The 17,904-nt window shown below is 40.1% G+C and overlaps 1 protein-coding gene across 4 annotated transcripts in view; it reads right to left on the bottom strand.

Annotated features, from left to right (window-relative positions):
- The window catches only part of Znf207 (zinc finger protein 207), a 16,805-nt gene extending 11,467 nt beyond the window's left edge, over window positions 1–5,338 (bottom strand). For all 4 annotated transcript variants that reach the window (XM_015501185.2, XM_015501189.2, XM_015501187.2 and 1 more), the window contains exons 1-2: window positions 5,075–5,338; window positions 3,416–3,542 (exon numbers count right to left, since the gene is read on the bottom strand). In XM_015501185.2, the coding sequence (XP_015356671.1) occupies window positions 3,416–3,542; window positions 5,075–5,115 (168 nt within the window). In that variant the 5' untranslated portion in view covers window positions 5,116–5,338. The remainder of the gene's footprint in view (window positions 1–3,415; window positions 3,543–5,074) is intronic.
- Window positions 5,339–17,904: the final 12,566 nt, after the last annotated feature.

Genomic DNA, 17,904 nt, shown 5'->3' with positions numbered 1-17,904 from the left:
GGGGGGGGGGGGGGTATGAAATTCTTCAGAAATCTGAGGAAAAGTATAAATTCTTAGAAATCTTTCTAGTTTTCATTCCATTTCTCTGCTCTTCTCCAAGGCATAACTCCTTTAAAAAAAAAAAATGGCATGGGTGCCTCTACTTCCTCTTCCATTTTCAAAATATTCTGATCAAGCTTTCATTCTCTTCATTCTAGGAAATCACTCCTGTCTTGACTAATGACCTCCATTTGGATCAATTCTCTCTTTTTTATTTCTCCTCCACCAGTATTTGACCTCTTAAATATCTCACTCCTTGAAACACTTTCATTGGTTTCCAGGGCATTATTCTCTTGATTTTCCTTCATTTCAATCTATCTCCCTAGATTTTTATTTAAAATTTTCTGACCTCTAAATGGGGGGAGCTTATACTCCCTAGGAAAAGTACACCTATTATCAAGCCTTAAACTAGCCATCCTGCATGCCCTCAAATTCCTATCTCCAATTCAACTTCTCTAAACTACATACTTATACATCCAACTGCTTATGTAACATCTCCAACTGGATGTTCAGTAGATCTCAAAATTATGACAAAACTACCATGTTAAAAAACAAAAGGGGCTGGGGTTGTAGCTCAGCAGTAGAGCGCTGGCCTCGCACGTGCAAGACCTTGGGTTCTATCCTCAGCACCACATAAAAAAATAAATAAGTGAAATAAAGGTGTTGTGTCCAACTACAACTAAAAAAATAAAATAAAAAAAGAAGCTTGTTTGCATTTCACTATGGATTATACTGTTATGCTATAAAATTCCATCTTTAAAAAAACAAAACAAAAAACACCATGTTATCCTCATTTCTAGCTTCTTTTGGGGTGGGGGGGGGAGTGGACACAAGATACAGGGGAATAAATGAACCAGGCAGCATGCTACACAAGTGTTTTACCACTAAGCTATGGCCTCAGCACCCCTAATCCTTATTCTTCCTGCAGTTTTCTCACTCCATGGGAAGTCATTTTTCATACTGCTGAGAACACCTCAAGGTCATCTTTAATTTCTCATTTTTTTCTTATACAACATATCTAATCTATCATCAAATTTTGGTCTATCACCATTTAATTCATGTGGAATATTTCAGGTCCCCTTACTGGTCCTTTATTTTAATATTTATATTTTAGTTGTAGTTGGACACAATGCCTTAATTTTTTGTTATTTTTATGTGGTACTGAGGATGGAACCCAGGGCCTCACACTTGCTAAGTGAATGCTCTATCGTTGAGCCACAACCCCAGCTCCCCTAACTGATCTTAGTGCACTCTGCAATCTATTTCCAACCCTCCAGCCAGAATGATCATTTTAAAAAGTGTATCAGCCAGGTGCAGCCGTGTACCCTTGTAATCCCAGCAATTTGAGAGGCTGAGGCAGGAAGATCACCAGCCTTAGCAACTTAGCAAGGCCCTAAACAACTCAAACCTTGTGCCAAAATAAGTAAAAAAGGTTGGTAGGTAGCTAGGGTTGCAGCTCAGTGGTAGAGTGCTTGCCTTGCATGTGTGAGGTCATGGGTTTAATCCTCACCACCACATAAAAAATAAATAAAGTTATTGTGTCCGTTTCCAACTAAAAAAAAAAAAGCAGCAGCAGCGGGGTTGGGATGTGGCTCAGTGGTAAAGTGCCTCTGGGTTCAATCCCTAGTACCTAAACAAATAGTAGTATATCAGCATGTTCCATTGCTATTCAAATCCATTTCACTCAGAATGAAAAAAAAAAAAAAAGTAACACAGTGCTGCCCTTTCTGTTTCCTTCAGTATAGGAGAATTCTGATGTATTTAAGGGCTTTCATTTCCTGTTCCCTGGAAACTTGCTTACTTCCTTTCAGATCTTGTCAGATGTTAGCTTCTAATTTAGGCCTTTCCTTCCTACCTTATGGCCCTCACTATGCTAGTTTTCTCTATCACTTATCAACTTAAGACAATCTAGAGGTTATACGCCTTCACAACATAAATCTAATCTCCATAATGGCAGACTTTTCACTGCTGTATACCTACAATGTCTAGCAGTGTTGTTCCATAAGAACTTTCTGCGATTAAATGTTCTATATCTACCATATCAACAGTTATCCACAGCCACATGTGACTATTAACCACTGAAAATATAACTATGTGACTTGAAAACATAATTTTAAATTTTTACTTAATTCTAAATAAATTGTTAATTTAGAATTAAGCTGCATGAAACTACTAGTTGCTGCAGTGAACAGCTATGAGTCTATTATGTAGTAGGTTCTCAATTTTAAATAGATACTGAATTGCTATTACAATAAAGCACTTAAGTGAAAAGTTATTTATTTGGTACTAGAAATTGAACCCAGGGGCACTTTACCACGGAGCTTCATCACTAGCTATTTATAAATTTTGAGAAAAGGTCCTACTAAGCTACTAAGGGTACTGGTAAATTGCTAACACTGGCCCCAAACTTGCAACCCTGTTTCAGTTTCCAGAGTCACAGGAATTACAGGTAGGCACCACCTCGCCTTGCCAAATAGAAATGATTATTATAGTGCTGGGGACATAACACAGTGCCTTGTACTGGCTATGTAAGCATTCTACCACTAAGTTACATCCCCAACCCTTTTGTAAATTTATTCTTAAACTGGGGGAAGCAATGTCTCCCTGCCTTGCCAACAGTAAGTAGTTCTTAAGGCATAGGGGATTTACTCATTTCACATTTCTCTTATTTAGCAAAAAATTCAGGCAGCTCTGAAAAAAAGTAGAAGGCAGCTTTGGCAAAAGTAGAAGAAATAATATTAAATGAGACAAACAGTATATCATAAAAACATAAGTTTTAAAGTTCTTGCTATCTCATAGTGAGAAGACTCAAAAACCCTAGAAATTCAATACTGCCACTCTAATAGGAATAGGTCCTAGAACAGCCTGTGGAGTAAGCCTAGCCCCAAGCAACCTATTATAACAAATAAATCATTCAATGGCAGTCAGTGAAGAAGCTAATGACATATTAATTCATACAGCCAGAATGCCCACAAAATTTAAAACACCAATCCTTACTCTCTACTCCAGGTATTTCCAGGCTATTCTGATCTCAATGTAACTGTTGCTAACCTAACCTAGAACGAAAAGTCCCACTAATAATTAAAGATTAATATAAATATCAACTTTCTTTACACACAAAGTCAATTTATTCTTTTGATGGTTATAGAACAGACTGGGGGAGGCTGGGGATGTAGTTTAGTGATAGAACATATGTGTAATTTGTATGAGGCCTTAAAATCCATTCCTAACACCAAAGAAAAAGTAGAAAAAGAACAGATTTGAGTTGTTTTAAGCAAATTGGTTATCTTATTGCAATGAACAAAATAACTGTAGTTCTCAATGACAAATTCAACATTAGGGGACAAAAATTAAATGTAGAAAAGAAAATCCTTACCTGCATGCAATGAATAGCTAAGCCAGGTCCTGTATACAATTTCTTATGACATATATGGCATTTAAAATGCTTTGCCTTTTGGTGCTGTATAAGGATCTTCTCATCATCAAAATCTCTATTACAATACCTGATCCATACTGTTAAGGTACAAAGTACAATAATGACAGTGTACAACCAAAACAATCTTGAGTGGTGCCAACATGGAGGCTGATACAGGAGGATCACTTGAGCCCAGTAGTTTATAGTCAGGCTGGGCAACAAAGTGGAACTCCTCGACCGCTTTAATTAAAAAATAAAAGATAGGGATGGCATCAAAACATGAAAACAATTAAAACCAAATGGCATTTTACAGTAAATTTAATTTTCACATTTATAATACCATATGGATTACGTATCATGTAGTCTCCTATTTCCAATTTCCTAGAAACCCAACTCTTCACCAACCCCAAATAAATACATCTCATCTTAGTATTTGGCAAAATTTTGCAAAATACTTGTTTAATAGAAAAGACACGTTGACTTTTGTTCAATATTTTAACATTTATAAGTGCACATAAAAGGTTCCCATATTAATAAGTCCCCAAATTCATGTTAAAAAATTAAAAATCACTTCAATACAAAATTCATTAGCTATAAAGGAAATAAAAACAATTGAAATGTTACCAATTCACCAATATTTCGAGTGTAACACCTAATTGTATGGTGAAGAATAATTACGCATTTCGAGTGAACAAGCCATAAAATTGCTAGTAACTTCGTACTAATTTATGGTGTCAGAGAATGTATTAACTCTGATGAGTTAAGGCTACAATGCTTAGAATTCTTACCACTCAAGATTTTCCCATAAGCAACATTTTTTAAAAACGCATAATCGATTTTAAGCTATTATTGAACTAGAATGAATAAATTTTATTTCTGTAACACACCTATTTAAGTACGAGACTAAATTAACTTTAACATAAAGGAAATTAACATTTGCGGTGAAAGTATTAAAAAGACGCCACTTTTTAACAACTTTTCCTTTCTAAAGAGAAAGCTTTTTTTTTTGGTCCCTACAAAGTTGGGCAACAGTTACAATAAACTCCGCCCCATAAGAGAATGCTGCTTCCCTCGGATTCAAGGCGCCTCTGGGTGAGATACGGAAGCCAGTTGTGGGCTACACCCGGGGTGGGGGGGACGGGACGGAGAGGTGTGCAAAACCAGGGCGGACTAACTTGAACCTTGATTAAACGACCCGCTAAAATAAATTAAGTAGGAGACAAACTCCGGAAGCTCTTCCCAATCCTCCATGGAGCCAATTAGCATGTTACACTGGAAGAAAGTCCCTTTGTTGAAGCGTCACCAAAACAACCGGCCTAAGAGTTCTTCGGGGACACTGCCCTTGGTGGAGGGTCCAGGCCGCCTCCCCGTGGGCCAACGCTCGCACCAAACGAGATCCTCCTGAGTCACCGAGTCCAGTCCTACACCCGCCAGAGCCTCTGGACCTCTGGTTCCCATTTTCTGAGAAACCTTCCTAAATTAATCCAAGCCACCAAGCCACCCACACTGAGGCCTAGGACCCTGGCGCTCCCCGCCACACGACAAATCCGGGCCTCCAGATCCCAGTCCTCATCAACCGGCACCCCCGCTCGGCCTCGACTTCCAACTGACAAAGGATATCAGCACCACGGTTTCAGCTGCTTCTTCTTCTTGCGACCCATAGCTGCGTCCTCTCGGAAAATTAAAGGGAGGAGAAAAAAGCAGGAAAACGAGGAAATAAATCGCTCACTTTTCCGACCCAACGGCCACCACCGCCTCCCACAGGAAACAGACACAAAATGGCCGACGCTCTCGTTCGCTCTCCGCCTCCCGTCAGGCACTGCGGCGGAAGGCGGGGCCAGAGAGGGGAGGATCACATGACGCAAACCTCCGCCCTGAGTGGGTGGAGACGCACAGCTGCAGAGAGGCAGACGCCATCTTGAGCGTTTAAGTGGATTCTGCTTTCAAAGGCTGGGAGAGTCGTCTGCCGTGGGTTTCTTTTGTAAAGGAGCCAGCAACGTAGGTACTCCCCGACGCACGCCAATCGGGAAGAAACAAACGAACAAACCAAAAAACAAACAAAAACGATTACCAGTGTAATTAAGGGCAGGTTACAAATAAAGGAAAATTGCTGGGTGCGATTATGCACGGATGTAATCGGGAGGCTGAGACAGGAGGATCGCGAGGCCAGCCTGGGAAACTTAGACCCTGTCTGAAAGTCGAATTTAAAAAGGGGCTGGGAGGGGCGGGGGTTGTGGCTCAGTGGTGGAGTGCTTGCCTGGCATGTGTGAGGCACTGGGTTTGATTCTCAGGACCACATACAAACAAAGGTTCATCAATAACTAATAAAAAATTTTTAAAGGGGGGAGGATCGCTGGGGATGTGACTCGGAGGTAGACCGCCCCTAATTTCAACTTCCAGTACCGCAGAACAACAATAATAATGATGGTAATAATTGAGATAGCACCCAATTTTTGAATTCTATTTCAATTATCTGATGAAGCTTTTCTACAGTGTTGGTTATGTGCACACTACATGAAAAGTGAAAGAAGTCACAGTCTCAAAAGGAGCGACAGGCAAGTAAATGACGCCGTGTAGTCAGCAGCGATGGCTATGGGGGAAGTGCGAGGTGCTGCAAGACCTCAGAAGAAGGCAAACCTAACACGGCTTTGGCGGCATGAGAGGTTGAGAGATTTCCTGAAGGACCCGCGGGAGCTAGCGGACTGGACAGGGTATCGCAATAACAGGGCAAAAAATGCTCCTGAGCCTGGCGCGATGGCTTATGCCTGTAATCCCCAGGACTCCAGAGGCTGAAGCAGGAGGATCACGAGTTCGAGGCCAGCCTTAGAAATTTAGTGAAGCCCTAAGCAACTTATCAAGACCCTGTCTCAAAATTAAAAAAAAAAAAAAATTATATTTTAAAAAAGAAAACGAGCTGGGGATGGGGCTCAGCAGTTAAGCACCCCTGGGTTCACTCTCTAGTACCAAGAAGAAAAGCGCCAGGAAAAAAGGCATCTGAAATAACCTACTGTGGGACTGGCACTCATAGTGAAGGTGGTGATGGCAAAACAGAGTCCTAGGGAGGTTGGCTGGGGCGAGTTTTGTAGCATTCCCTAAAAGCATTCTGAGGAGTTGGATTTCCTACTGAAGTATGGGTGGCCGCGAAGGAGTTTTAGAGAGCGATTAGAGAATGATGCAAGTAAGAGGTGGCTTAGGGGCCCAGCCTTTGTGTTCATATTCCACCAGTACCACTGCCCAGCTGCATGACTGGAAAATTATTTAACTTGATCCAACTGCACTTAAGAGTTTGGTATGTAGTAATAACTAGTAATGTGAGTTATGTGTTGGTAGTAAATGCAAAAAAAAAATACTAGCAGACATCCGTGGAGACTTTACCATGTGCCAGAAATTTTATATTGTTTGTCTTAACAACCGTTTTGGTGTAGGTGCCATTATTATTGACCTATTACTGTAGTATTAGATAAAAGAGGTTATCACAATCTAGCCAGTGAAGAAAAGTTCCCAGTTCTGAAGTGGTGGAATTAGGGCAATAAGGAAACAGAGGGTGTTTGACAGAATCCTTATCACCAGAATTAGGAAAAGCAATTTTGACAGTAATTTGTACATATATATTTTTTTATTATTAGTTGTTCAAAACATTACAAAGCTCTTGACATCATATTTCATACATTTGTGTACATATATTTTTAAATCCCAAGGACTGGAAACTGTGGCAACACGAGTACCACCATAGGATATCTTACATTCCTGGGACACTTGTAAGCACCCAGTTTTCTGATGAATAGACAAATAGGAGTCTCAGCACTATATCCAGAATAAGTAATTAAAGTCATGAGAGGGAATAATATGAAAATCAGATTAACCACTGCCCATGGCAGAATAATTTGTAAACACTGGGATAGATTCTCCAGCCCAAGTAGCATGATTAATAATGGGAGGATCTGGAAAATATGTCCAATAAGTTTCTCCTGTTACCATACATACCTGAAAATCTATAATGGCCAGCATTGCCATAAATATGGTAACTAGTGTCATAGGGGCCCCTTCACTCTCAACCATATTCTGAACTTTGATCGTCAACTTCTTGATCTGACCCCAAGTTGGGGGAGTTGCACTTAGTGTGCTTGTCGCTTGTTGCTTGTTTCTCTCAGCTTCTGAGATTTGGGAGACAGCTGTTGGGTTGCTAAGGCACCACTGTTTTTGGAGCAATCCTTAATCTTTTGAAACCACTGTTTTTGTAGCAATTCTTAATCTTTTGAAACCACTGTTTTTGGAGCAATCCTTAATCTTTTGAATTGAGGTTCAAGTCTGGCTGTTGGATCCATGTTGATGACGCACTGTTCTCTCAGGTACCCAACTCCAATTCTCAGCACCTTCTGGAAAAATACAGGTATAACCTTTTCCCCATTACAGGATCTGGCCTGTTCCATTTTCCTGATTGTAAATCTTTCCACCATACCATTCTTGCTTTACAAACTGAACCAGAAACTTGCTATCTCTCAGCTGCATATGGCCCACCTTATCAATGTTTAAAAAATTTAAAGTAAAAAGAACATGATACAATTGATTCTGTGGAGATGGAATACCTATTTTCCTTTTTGTTTTTGAAGTTGAATTTTTAACATTTTATTGGCATGTTTTACTATTGTTTGTCCTTGAGCAATGTATGGGATTCCTGTCATGAATAATTTGATAAGAAGCACAAATGTGTTGAAAAGAACTGACATAGGCTGAACCATTATCGGTTTTGAATTTCAGAGGTTTGTCCATAACTGTAAAAGCAGCCAGACAATGACTCATGACATGTTTAACATTTTCTCCTGTTTTGTGTTGTCTTAAAAATAAAATGAGAATAGATGTCAATAGACACACGTACCCATCTGCCAAATATGATTTTGTTTTAGGCCCCCGAGGATTTCCCCCAAATTGATAAGACCAGGAGGTGAATAGCACATTGAGGGCATTGTTTTTTGGGGGGAGGGTACCAGGGATTGAACTCAAGGGCACTCAACCACTGAGCCACATCCCCAACCCTATTTTGTATTTTTATTAGAGACAGGGTCTCACTAGGTTGCTTAGTGCCTCGCTAAATTGCTGAGGCTGGCTTTGAACTCATGACCCTCCTGCCTCAGCCTCCTGAGCCAATGGGATTACAGGCATTTGCCACCACACCTGGCCAAGGGCATTTTTTAACTATGGTCAAAGTCTCTACCCTAGGAGATGAAATTTTTTTGTGCAAACTGGAAGCATTTTGGTGAAATAGGGCATGTAATGCTTGAACTAAGGAATAAGGTGCTATACATTTTATTGATGTAGTAAGATGATCAATAATATTGTTACCTTTTACTAAAGGTACTAGAAAACCTGAATGAGCTCGATTATGAGCAGTAAAACATAGATAATGTTGTATAGTATTTTGTAAAGATCTAAAAGCTGAAATAATTCCTCAGAGTTAATACGCCCAATAGTAGCTGTTTTAATTACTTGAGTTGCTCCTACTGCATAAGCACTGTCACTGTAAATATTTATAGATTCTGATGAAAAATATTGCAGGGCAAAAATTATAGCTTGTATTTCAGCACAATGTGCAGAGGAGAAATTTGTCTGATGACCATTGGACTCTTTTTTTTTTTTGCTATAAAATCTGGCACTCCCTGAGGTGGACCCATCAGTAAAAACCATAAAAGCCTGAGAAATTGGTTTAGTGTGAACAATTTTAGGGAAAACAAAAGTAATCATAGAAGCAAACTGTAAAATTTCATTAGCAGGATAATGACTATTTATTTGACCAGAAAAATTAGCAAGTGCAACCTGCCAACTTGTGGAATTTTGCCAAAGCCAATATTGTTGCTCAGTAGTAAAAGGAACTACAATAGGGAAGGCTGTAGCTCTAAAAGCTGCAACACTCAGTATCAAGCTTTTTTCAATTAATTCAGCAACGAAATCATGAAATGGTGTTAAGGACTTAGAAAGAATGTGGCAGGTGAAGCCATTTTATAATTCTTGCTTCTGGCTACAGAACACCCATAGGGGTATGAGTACTAGGCAAATTAGTACTTGAATGGATCTATTTAGATCAACCCTAATAAGTTGGGCTGCTTGAAGGGCAGATTCTACATAATTCAGCGCAGCTTTAGCTTCTGGAGTAAGTTGCCAAAAACATGGAGCTAGATCCCCTTTGAGGATATTGAACAAAGGCCTCAACTCTGATGTAGTTAATTTTAAAGAAGGACGTGGACTGGGGTTGTGGCTCAAGCGGTAGTGTGCTCGCCTGGCATGCATGCGGCCAGCGTTCAATCCTCAGCACCACGTACAAAAAAAGTCAAACAAAGATGTTGTGTCCGCCAAAAACTAAAAAATAAAACATTAAAAAATTTTTAAAAAAAGGACATAACCAATTAATATCACCCAGAAGTTTTTGGAAGTCCTTGAGAGTATGTAAGGTGTCTATTCTAATTTGAAGCCAATGGGGACGAACAGTGTGCACTTCAATCAGAATTCCAAGGTTTTGAAATGGGTAAGTCTTCTGAACCTTTTCTGGAGCTATACATAACCCATGTATGGTAAGAGAAATATGTAAGTCTGGAAAGACTTCCTGGAGCACAAGCAATTTTGCATGAGCAATTAAGATATCATCCATGGGGCTGGGGCTGTAGCTCAGTGGTAGAGCACTTGCCTAGCATGAGTGAGGCAATTTCAATCCTCAGCACCACATAAAAATAAACAAATAAAATTAAGGTATTCTGTTCATTTACAACTATCAAAACAATTAATCATCCATGTAAGCCTGGTATGTGGCACATGCTTGTAATCCCAGCAGCTTGGGAGGCTGAGGCAGGAGGATCTCAAGTTCAAAGCCAGCCTCAGCAATTTAGCAAGGCCCTAAGGAATTCAGTGAGACTCCGTTTCCAAATAAAATTTTAAAAAGGACTGGGGATGTTGCTCAGTGGTTAAGCACCCCTGGGTTCAGTCCATGGCACCAGAAAAAATTTAAATGTAATGGATAATCATGCATTAGGATATTTTATACAAAAGGGGGAAACAGCTTGATCTACAAAATGTTGGAACAAGGTATGGTTGTTAGCCATTCCCTGTGGTGATACTTTCCAGCAATAATATTTGCCAGGCTCTTTAAAATTTATTGTAGGAACACTAAAAGCAAAGCACTTACGATCCTCAGGGTGCAAAGGTATTGTGAAGAAAAAAAAAAACCAATATTTTAGTTCCAGTATAAATAAATTATAAGATAAGGAATAGCAGTAGGTGATGGTAGTCCAGACTGTAGAGGACCCATAACTTCCATGGTTTTGTTAACTGCTCTAAGGTCCTATAGTAGTCTCCATTTTCCAGATTTTTTTCTTAATCACAAAAATAGGAGTATTCCAAGGACTAAAAGTAAGTTCAATATGATCATCCTGAAGCTGTTCTTGTACTAATATTTGAGCTGCCTGGAACTTCTTTCCCATTAGGGGACACTGATTGACCCAAAAGGGTCACCAGAAAGCCAGGTGATTTTAGCTGCTGTTTTTTGGTGGGAGAGGTGATTAAGGCCCCTAAAGGTGTGGAGTGATTATAGCCTAGCCCTACTCACCCCTGTTGGGGGGAGGCAGAAGGTAGAAACAGTGTGCCTTGTTGCATACTTAATCCTTTAGTAGGATCAAAACCTTGATTTACGGGCTGGGGATGTGGCTCAAGCGGTAGCGCGCTCACCTGGCATGCGTGCGGCCCGGGTTCAATCCTCAGCACCACATACAAAGATGTTGTGTCCGCCGAAAACTAAAAAATAAACACTAAAAATTTCTCTCTCTCTCTCTCTCTCTCTCTCTCTCTCTCTTTCTTTAAAAACAAACAAAAAAAACCCCTTGATTTAACATTTGGGAGGTAACTACTGAGTTGGGACTGAATAATAGGACACCCATCTCAGCTAATATATCTCTACCCCAAAGATTAACAGGAAGATGATTAAGAGCATAAGGCTTAGCCAATCTGGTATTTCCAGGCCTACTCTTCCTCCCATTTAAGATGTTGAGTACTGGGCTGGGGCTGGGGCTGGGGCTGAGTGGTAGAGCGTTCACCTAGCATGCGTGAGGCACTGGGTTCGATTCCTGGCACCACGTACAATAAACAACTAAATAAAAGATGTACTTTGTTGAAGCAGGGAAACTTGACCAAAACCTTGTAAGTATGCATAGGCCATATATAGAGGCCAAGCCCTTGGCCATTGCTGTAGGGCAATGACAGAGACATCAGCTCCAGTATCTTGAAAAGATTTTCCATTTAATTTTAAGTTGTAGACACCCCTGTTTAATTGCGCCAGTACACCTGATTGGAGGAGCCACACCTCTTTCTTTTTAGGTTCTGGGGAAAGAATTTTACCAGTTAGCTTGTAGGGTAAAAGAACAATTTGCACTATCCTAGTCTCTGGAAGAATTTGAACAATAGTATTAATCATTTGAGCCATGACGTTTCCCCTTGATTGTCAGGATCTGTGACTCCTGGTAACACTTGAAAACCTTTCATGGTTAAACTACTTCCCAAAATAGGTTCCATAACACCTTCTGCCAGGGGACCATAAACCCTTGTAGGGATAACCTGAGGATCCATCTCTGGGGTCAGTACAAATCTGGAAGTGGGACGGAGGTCCAATCCTGTGCTTCTGGAGGGTGGACGGTAGAGATCTCTCACTGTGGGTTTGCTGGTTGCCACAGCTGATACAGCTGTGGTGGTGTGTCAGTGTCTCCACTATTTGTTGGGATGGCGGGCTGGCCCCCTCGACAGTTTCCCTGCCAAGAAACTAAAGGATGTCCATATTTAATCTATATTCTTTTGCCCAATGATAACCTCGCTGATATCAAGAGCATCTCTCTGATGGCCTTGGAGAGCCCTCCTTCCACTAACCATTACAGGAACAGAGAACTGTTTGCAATTATTAGTGTAATTCCCAGACTTGCCACAATTAAAACAAAGTCCCTTGAACATATCTGTTTGCTTTTTCCAGATAAAAAGCCTCTTGATGCAGTGGCAAAAGCTGCCCCTTGAATATATGTTGGCTCGATATCTGTACCTAAATGAATAAAATCATTCACAGTACCCTTTTTTCAATAAAGGCACAATGTCTTGGCAAGTCTTATTTGTTTTATGCCAATTGTTTTACGAGAATGTTTCCAGCATCAGGATCTGTAATAATTTTACTTGTAGTCTGATATAAGCAAGCCATAAAATCAACATAAAGTTCATCTGGTCCTTGTCTAATTTTACTGATGTCTGTTGTTTTTCTCCTTTAGTTGGTAAACTCCTCCATGTTTTTGTTATACATATATTTATTTGCTGATAAACTTGTGTATAATTTAGCTGATTTTGTACATTTTTGAAAAGCTCCAGTTCCTGTTAACATTTCCACAGTAGTGCTTATACCATGTGACTGATTTCAAGTTCCTTGGTCACACTGGCTTCCATCCAGTCTGTCCTCCACATTAAATAATCTCCCGGACTCAAACATGCCTAGCTAGAGCTTGCCAATCATTTGGAGTTACAGCTTCATTAGAGATATTTTCAAGCAAACTAATAACAAACGGAGAAGTTGGCCCACAGCAGCTAGAAGCTGTTCCAAAGTCCTTTACAGTTTTAAAAGGAATAGGCTCAAATATGGGTAATATTTGTCCAGAATTATTAGGATCATAACTTTCAATTACAGGGAAAATGTGAAAGCATAAAATATCTTCCCCAGCTTTCTCTCCTCTCGTGGGCTCAATTAAAATGGAGACAAAGGAAAAAACAGGAAAACAGTTGACATTTTTGGCAGGTGGGTACCAGAGATTGAACTCAGGGGCACTCGACCACGGAGCCACATCCCCAGCCCTATTTTGTATATTATTTAGAGACAGGGTCTCACTGAGTTGCTTAGTGCCTTGCTTTTGTTGAGGCTGGTTTTGAACCTGCGATCCTCCTGTCTCAGCCTCGTGAGCTGCTGGGATTACAGGCGTGCACCATCATGTCTGGCAACAGTTGACATTTCTGATTGGCACCCAAAGTAGAGGGCACTGAATATACATTAAGAATTACAGTAGCAGGCTGGGGCTGGGGCTCAGTGGTAGAGCGCTCGCCTCGTGCGTGTGAGACCCTGGGTTCGATCCTCAGCACCACATAAAAATAAATAAGTGAAATAAAGGTGTTGTGTCCAACTACAACTAGAAAAATGAATATTAAAAAAAAAGAATTACAGTAGCAAAGTGTTTAGTAATGTCCTTATTTTTAACAGAAACATCTTTCTCTGCATGCTGGCATTGATCTTGATTCACCTCAGATTTTAATTCTTGTTTATATTGTAAGGGCAATGATTTATCACCTGTAGCTGAGCTTAACGCTGCAACCTTTGAAGGTACAAAGGGCAGATAAGACTTTAGTTTCTGACACCCATCTAAAGTTTGTTTTGAATCTGTTGCCTTGGTAGAGGAAGGTAATCTTGATTTTTCTTGGATAGGATTTAAACAGTCCTTAATTAATGTCTATATAGTAAAAATTGACACGGGAATGTTATCTGAACCTTTATTAATACAGCAAGCACACAGCTGCTCTCCTACTTTCCCCCAGGTATCTAAATTAAGAGTATCCGCCTCTGGAAACCAAGGACAATTTTTATCAACAAATTTAAAAAAATGTAACAAGCTGTTTACTTTTTAAAGTGCATCCTCGATCATTAAGAATTGCATTAAGTGTACATAAAGGATTTAATTCTGAGAACCCGATTTTCCCATGTTTTACATCCAGCGACTGATAACCTGCTACAAATATGTGCTCCTTACCTTGAAGTTTGATGGTGATTACTGCTAATGTCTCACTGCTAATGATCTCAAAAAATGTGTGCACGTTCCAAAAGCGTTTCCTCCTCTGATTCTGTTTGAATTCCCCTGTACTCTTGAGTCCCTCACTGGGCGCCAACGGCTTCAACCCGCGCAGCATCAACAAAGGATTTTCGAGTAGGGGTGACAGCAGATGACAGAAAAACAGAGACAAAAAAGTACACAGAGGGCTGGGGATGTGGCTCAAGCGGTAGCGCGCTCGCCTGGCATGCATGCGGCCCAGGTTGGATCCTCAGCACCACATACAAACAAAGATGTTGTGTCCGCCAATAACTAAAAAAGATAAATATTTAAAAAAAATTAAAAAAAAAAAGTACACAGAGATACTTTCATGAGAAGGTGGGAAACTGCACTCTGATGGAGGAACAGTGACCCAGACCTAGCTTCACAAGTTTATTATATAATCAGAAAGTTAAACTAAGGGGCATTGTAAATTGTTCAAGGCTTGTAAGTTGTCCGAGGCTTTTTTGTGCACTAAAAAGTTACAGAACTAGAAATATTTGCAGCAGTTATCCTGCTATACTGTTGCAGTGCTAAGAGCATTCTGTACTTATCCTGCTGCACCCAGGACACCCATTGTCCTGAGACCTCCAATAACTGTTAGCATCAGAGCCCAGAATCAAGGCTGATAACTCCTTGCCTTTAGCAAGGAATGTTTCCTGGGTTTGGCTCTGCCCAAGCGCAGGATCAGCTAATGACCAGGGGCTCATCCACTCTCCACATTTTTTTTATTTTGAGACGGGGTCTCACAAAATTGCTGAGGCTGGTTTTAAACTCAGGATCCCCCTGCCTCAGCCTCCCGAGGGATTACAGACATGTACCATAACACCTGGATAGATTTGAGTTTTAGAAAGATTCATCTTTGCTGCCATTTGGATAGTGGTTTGTCAGAAGTTAGATAAAAGGCTGGGGATGTGGCTCAAGCAGTAGCGCCCTCGCCTGGCATGTGTGCGGCCCAGGTTCGATCCTCAGCACCACATACAAAGATGTTGTGTCCGCTGAAAACTAAAAAAAAAAAAAATTAAAATATTCTCTCAAAAAAAAAAAAAGAAGTTAGATAAAGGCAAGTCTTAGAGAATGTGACAGCAACCCTGGTGAGAGAAGAAAAGAGTTTGAAGTAGAGAAATGGGAGCAGGAAGTCACATATTCAATCTTCAAAAAATAAAAAGCAGCCTGGTGCGGTGGTGCATACCTGTAATCCCAGCAACTCTGGAGACTGGGGCAGGAGGATGGCAAGTTCAACCCCCAGTACCTCAGAATGTAACTTTATTTGGAAATAGATTTTTTTCAGAGATAATCAAGCTAAGGTGAGATCGTGAGATCCTTATGGTGATCCTAATCCAATATGTCTGGTGTCCTTCTAGAAAGGGATTTGGCACAGAGATACACATAGAGGGAAGACCAGATGAAGAGACACAGAAAGACAGCTTTTTACAAGCTAAGGAGAAAGGCCTGAACAGATCCTTCCCCAACAACATTCAGAAGGAACGAACCCTACTAATGCCTTGATTTTGTGCTGTTTTCTAGAACTATGAGGCAATATTGTTGTTTAAGCCACTCGGTCTCTGGTATTTTGTTATGGCAGTCCTAGCAAATGAATATACTTATATACAGAAAATCCTAAGGAATTAAGGATAAAAACTCTTGAGAACTAGTAAGAGTTTGACAGTGTTCACAATACAATAGAAATACACAAATTTTATTTCTATGTATCAGCAATGAATAACTAAACTGAAACTAAGAAAATTCCATTAAATAAGATTTAGGGTTATTTTTATTTTATTTTTTTGGTACTGGGGATTAAACTCAGAGGTGCTTAACCACTGAGACACATTTTCGATTTTGAGCAGGGTCTTACCAAGTTGCTTAGGACCTTGCTAAATTGCTGAGGCTGGGCTGGGATTGTGGCTCAGAGGTAAAGCATTCGCCTAGCATGTGCGAGGCCCTGGGTTCGATCTTTAGCACCACATAAAGAAATAAATAAATAAAATAAAGATATATGTCTACTTATAAGTAAAAAAATTTAAAAAAAGAAAACTGTTAAAAAAATTAAAAATAAATAAATTGCTGAGGCTGGTTTCCAACTGACAGCTCTCTTGCCTCAGCCTCATTTTGCTTTTTTTCTGATACAGGGTCTTTTTAAAATTTTTTTTTAGTTCTTGATAGACCTTTATTTTATTTATATGCAGTGCTGAGAATTGAACCTAGTGCCTCACACATGCCAGGCAAATGTGCTACCACTGAGCCCCAGCCCTACCCCTGATACAGGGTCCTGCTAGATTGCCCAGGTTGGCCTTGAACCCATGGGCTCAAATGGGCTCCTCCTCAGCCTCTTGAGTGGCTGGGACTACAGGTGTGCACCACCACACCTGGCCTTAGGAATAAATTTAACAAAAGATGTTCAAACTTAATTGCTAAACATCTCCCAAAATTCTTACATTGAAACTTAATTGCCGATGTAGTAGATTAAGAGGTAGAAACTTTAGGAGGTGATTTAGTAATGAGGGCAGAATAATATTCATGAATAAGATTAGCAGTTTTTAATTTTCTTTTTCTTGTGGTACTGGGTATCAAACCCAGGGCCTCATGTGTGCCAAGCAAGTGCTCTTCTACTGAGCTACTTTCCCAGCCACAAAACTAGCAATCTTATCAAATGGAACTAAGCACTGTCCCGTGCCCTGCAGAGGTTTTATTTTATTTTATTTATTTTTATTATTATTTTTAGTCAAGCACTACTTTCTACCTTCCACTATATGAAGATGCAGTAAGAACTCTCTTACTGGACACTAAATGCATATCCTTGACCTTGGGCTTTCTAGCCTTCAGACTGTAAGAAATAAATTTCTTTCTTTCTTTCTTTTTCTTTTTCTTTTCTTTTTTTTAAAGAGAGAGTGAGAGAGAGAGAGAGAGAGAGAGAATTTTTTTTTTTTTTTTTTTTTTGGTGCTGGGGATTGAACCCAGGGCCTTGGGCTTGAGAGACAAGCACTCTTCCAACTGAGCTATACCCCCAGCACCGAGAGAATTTTTTAATATTTATTTTTTAGTTCTCGGCGGACACAACATCTTTGTTTGTGTGTGGTGCTGAGGATCGAACCCGGGCCGCACGCATGGCAGGTGAGCGCGCTACTGCTTGAGCCATATCCCCAGCCCAAGAAATAAATTTCTATTCTTTATAAATTATCCAGTTTGTGGCATTTTGTTATAGCAGCATGAATGATATAAGACACTTTCACTCTGAAAAACTAAAATATTGTTAGAAAATTTAAAAAAATATATAAATAAAATATCCCATGTTCATGGCCAGAATATAATTTTGTTAAAATTCAATTCCTCCCAACAACCTGGAGGCTGAGGCAGGAGGCTCACAAGTTGGAGGGCCAGCCTTGGAATTTAGAGAGACCCTGTTTCAAAATTAAAATTAAAGCTGGGTATGGTGGTACACTCCTGAAATCCCAGCAATTTGAGAGGCTGAGGCAGGATTGCAAGTTCAAGGTCAAACTAAGCAACTTATCAAGACTTTGGTCTTTGATGAAGATGCCAAGTTCACTCAAAAAATAAAAAGGGCTGGTGATATAGCTCGGGGTTCAGTCT

Source organism: Marmota marmota, unplaced genomic scaffold, assembly GCF_001458135.2.
Source record: "Marmota marmota marmota unplaced genomic scaffold, marMar, whole genome shotgun sequence".
Classification (NCBI taxonomy): Eukaryota; Metazoa; Chordata; class Mammalia; order Rodentia; family Sciuridae; genus Marmota; species Marmota marmota.
Note: the sequence above shows the minus strand (reverse complement) of the source record. Positions and strands in the feature narration are given on the sequence as shown.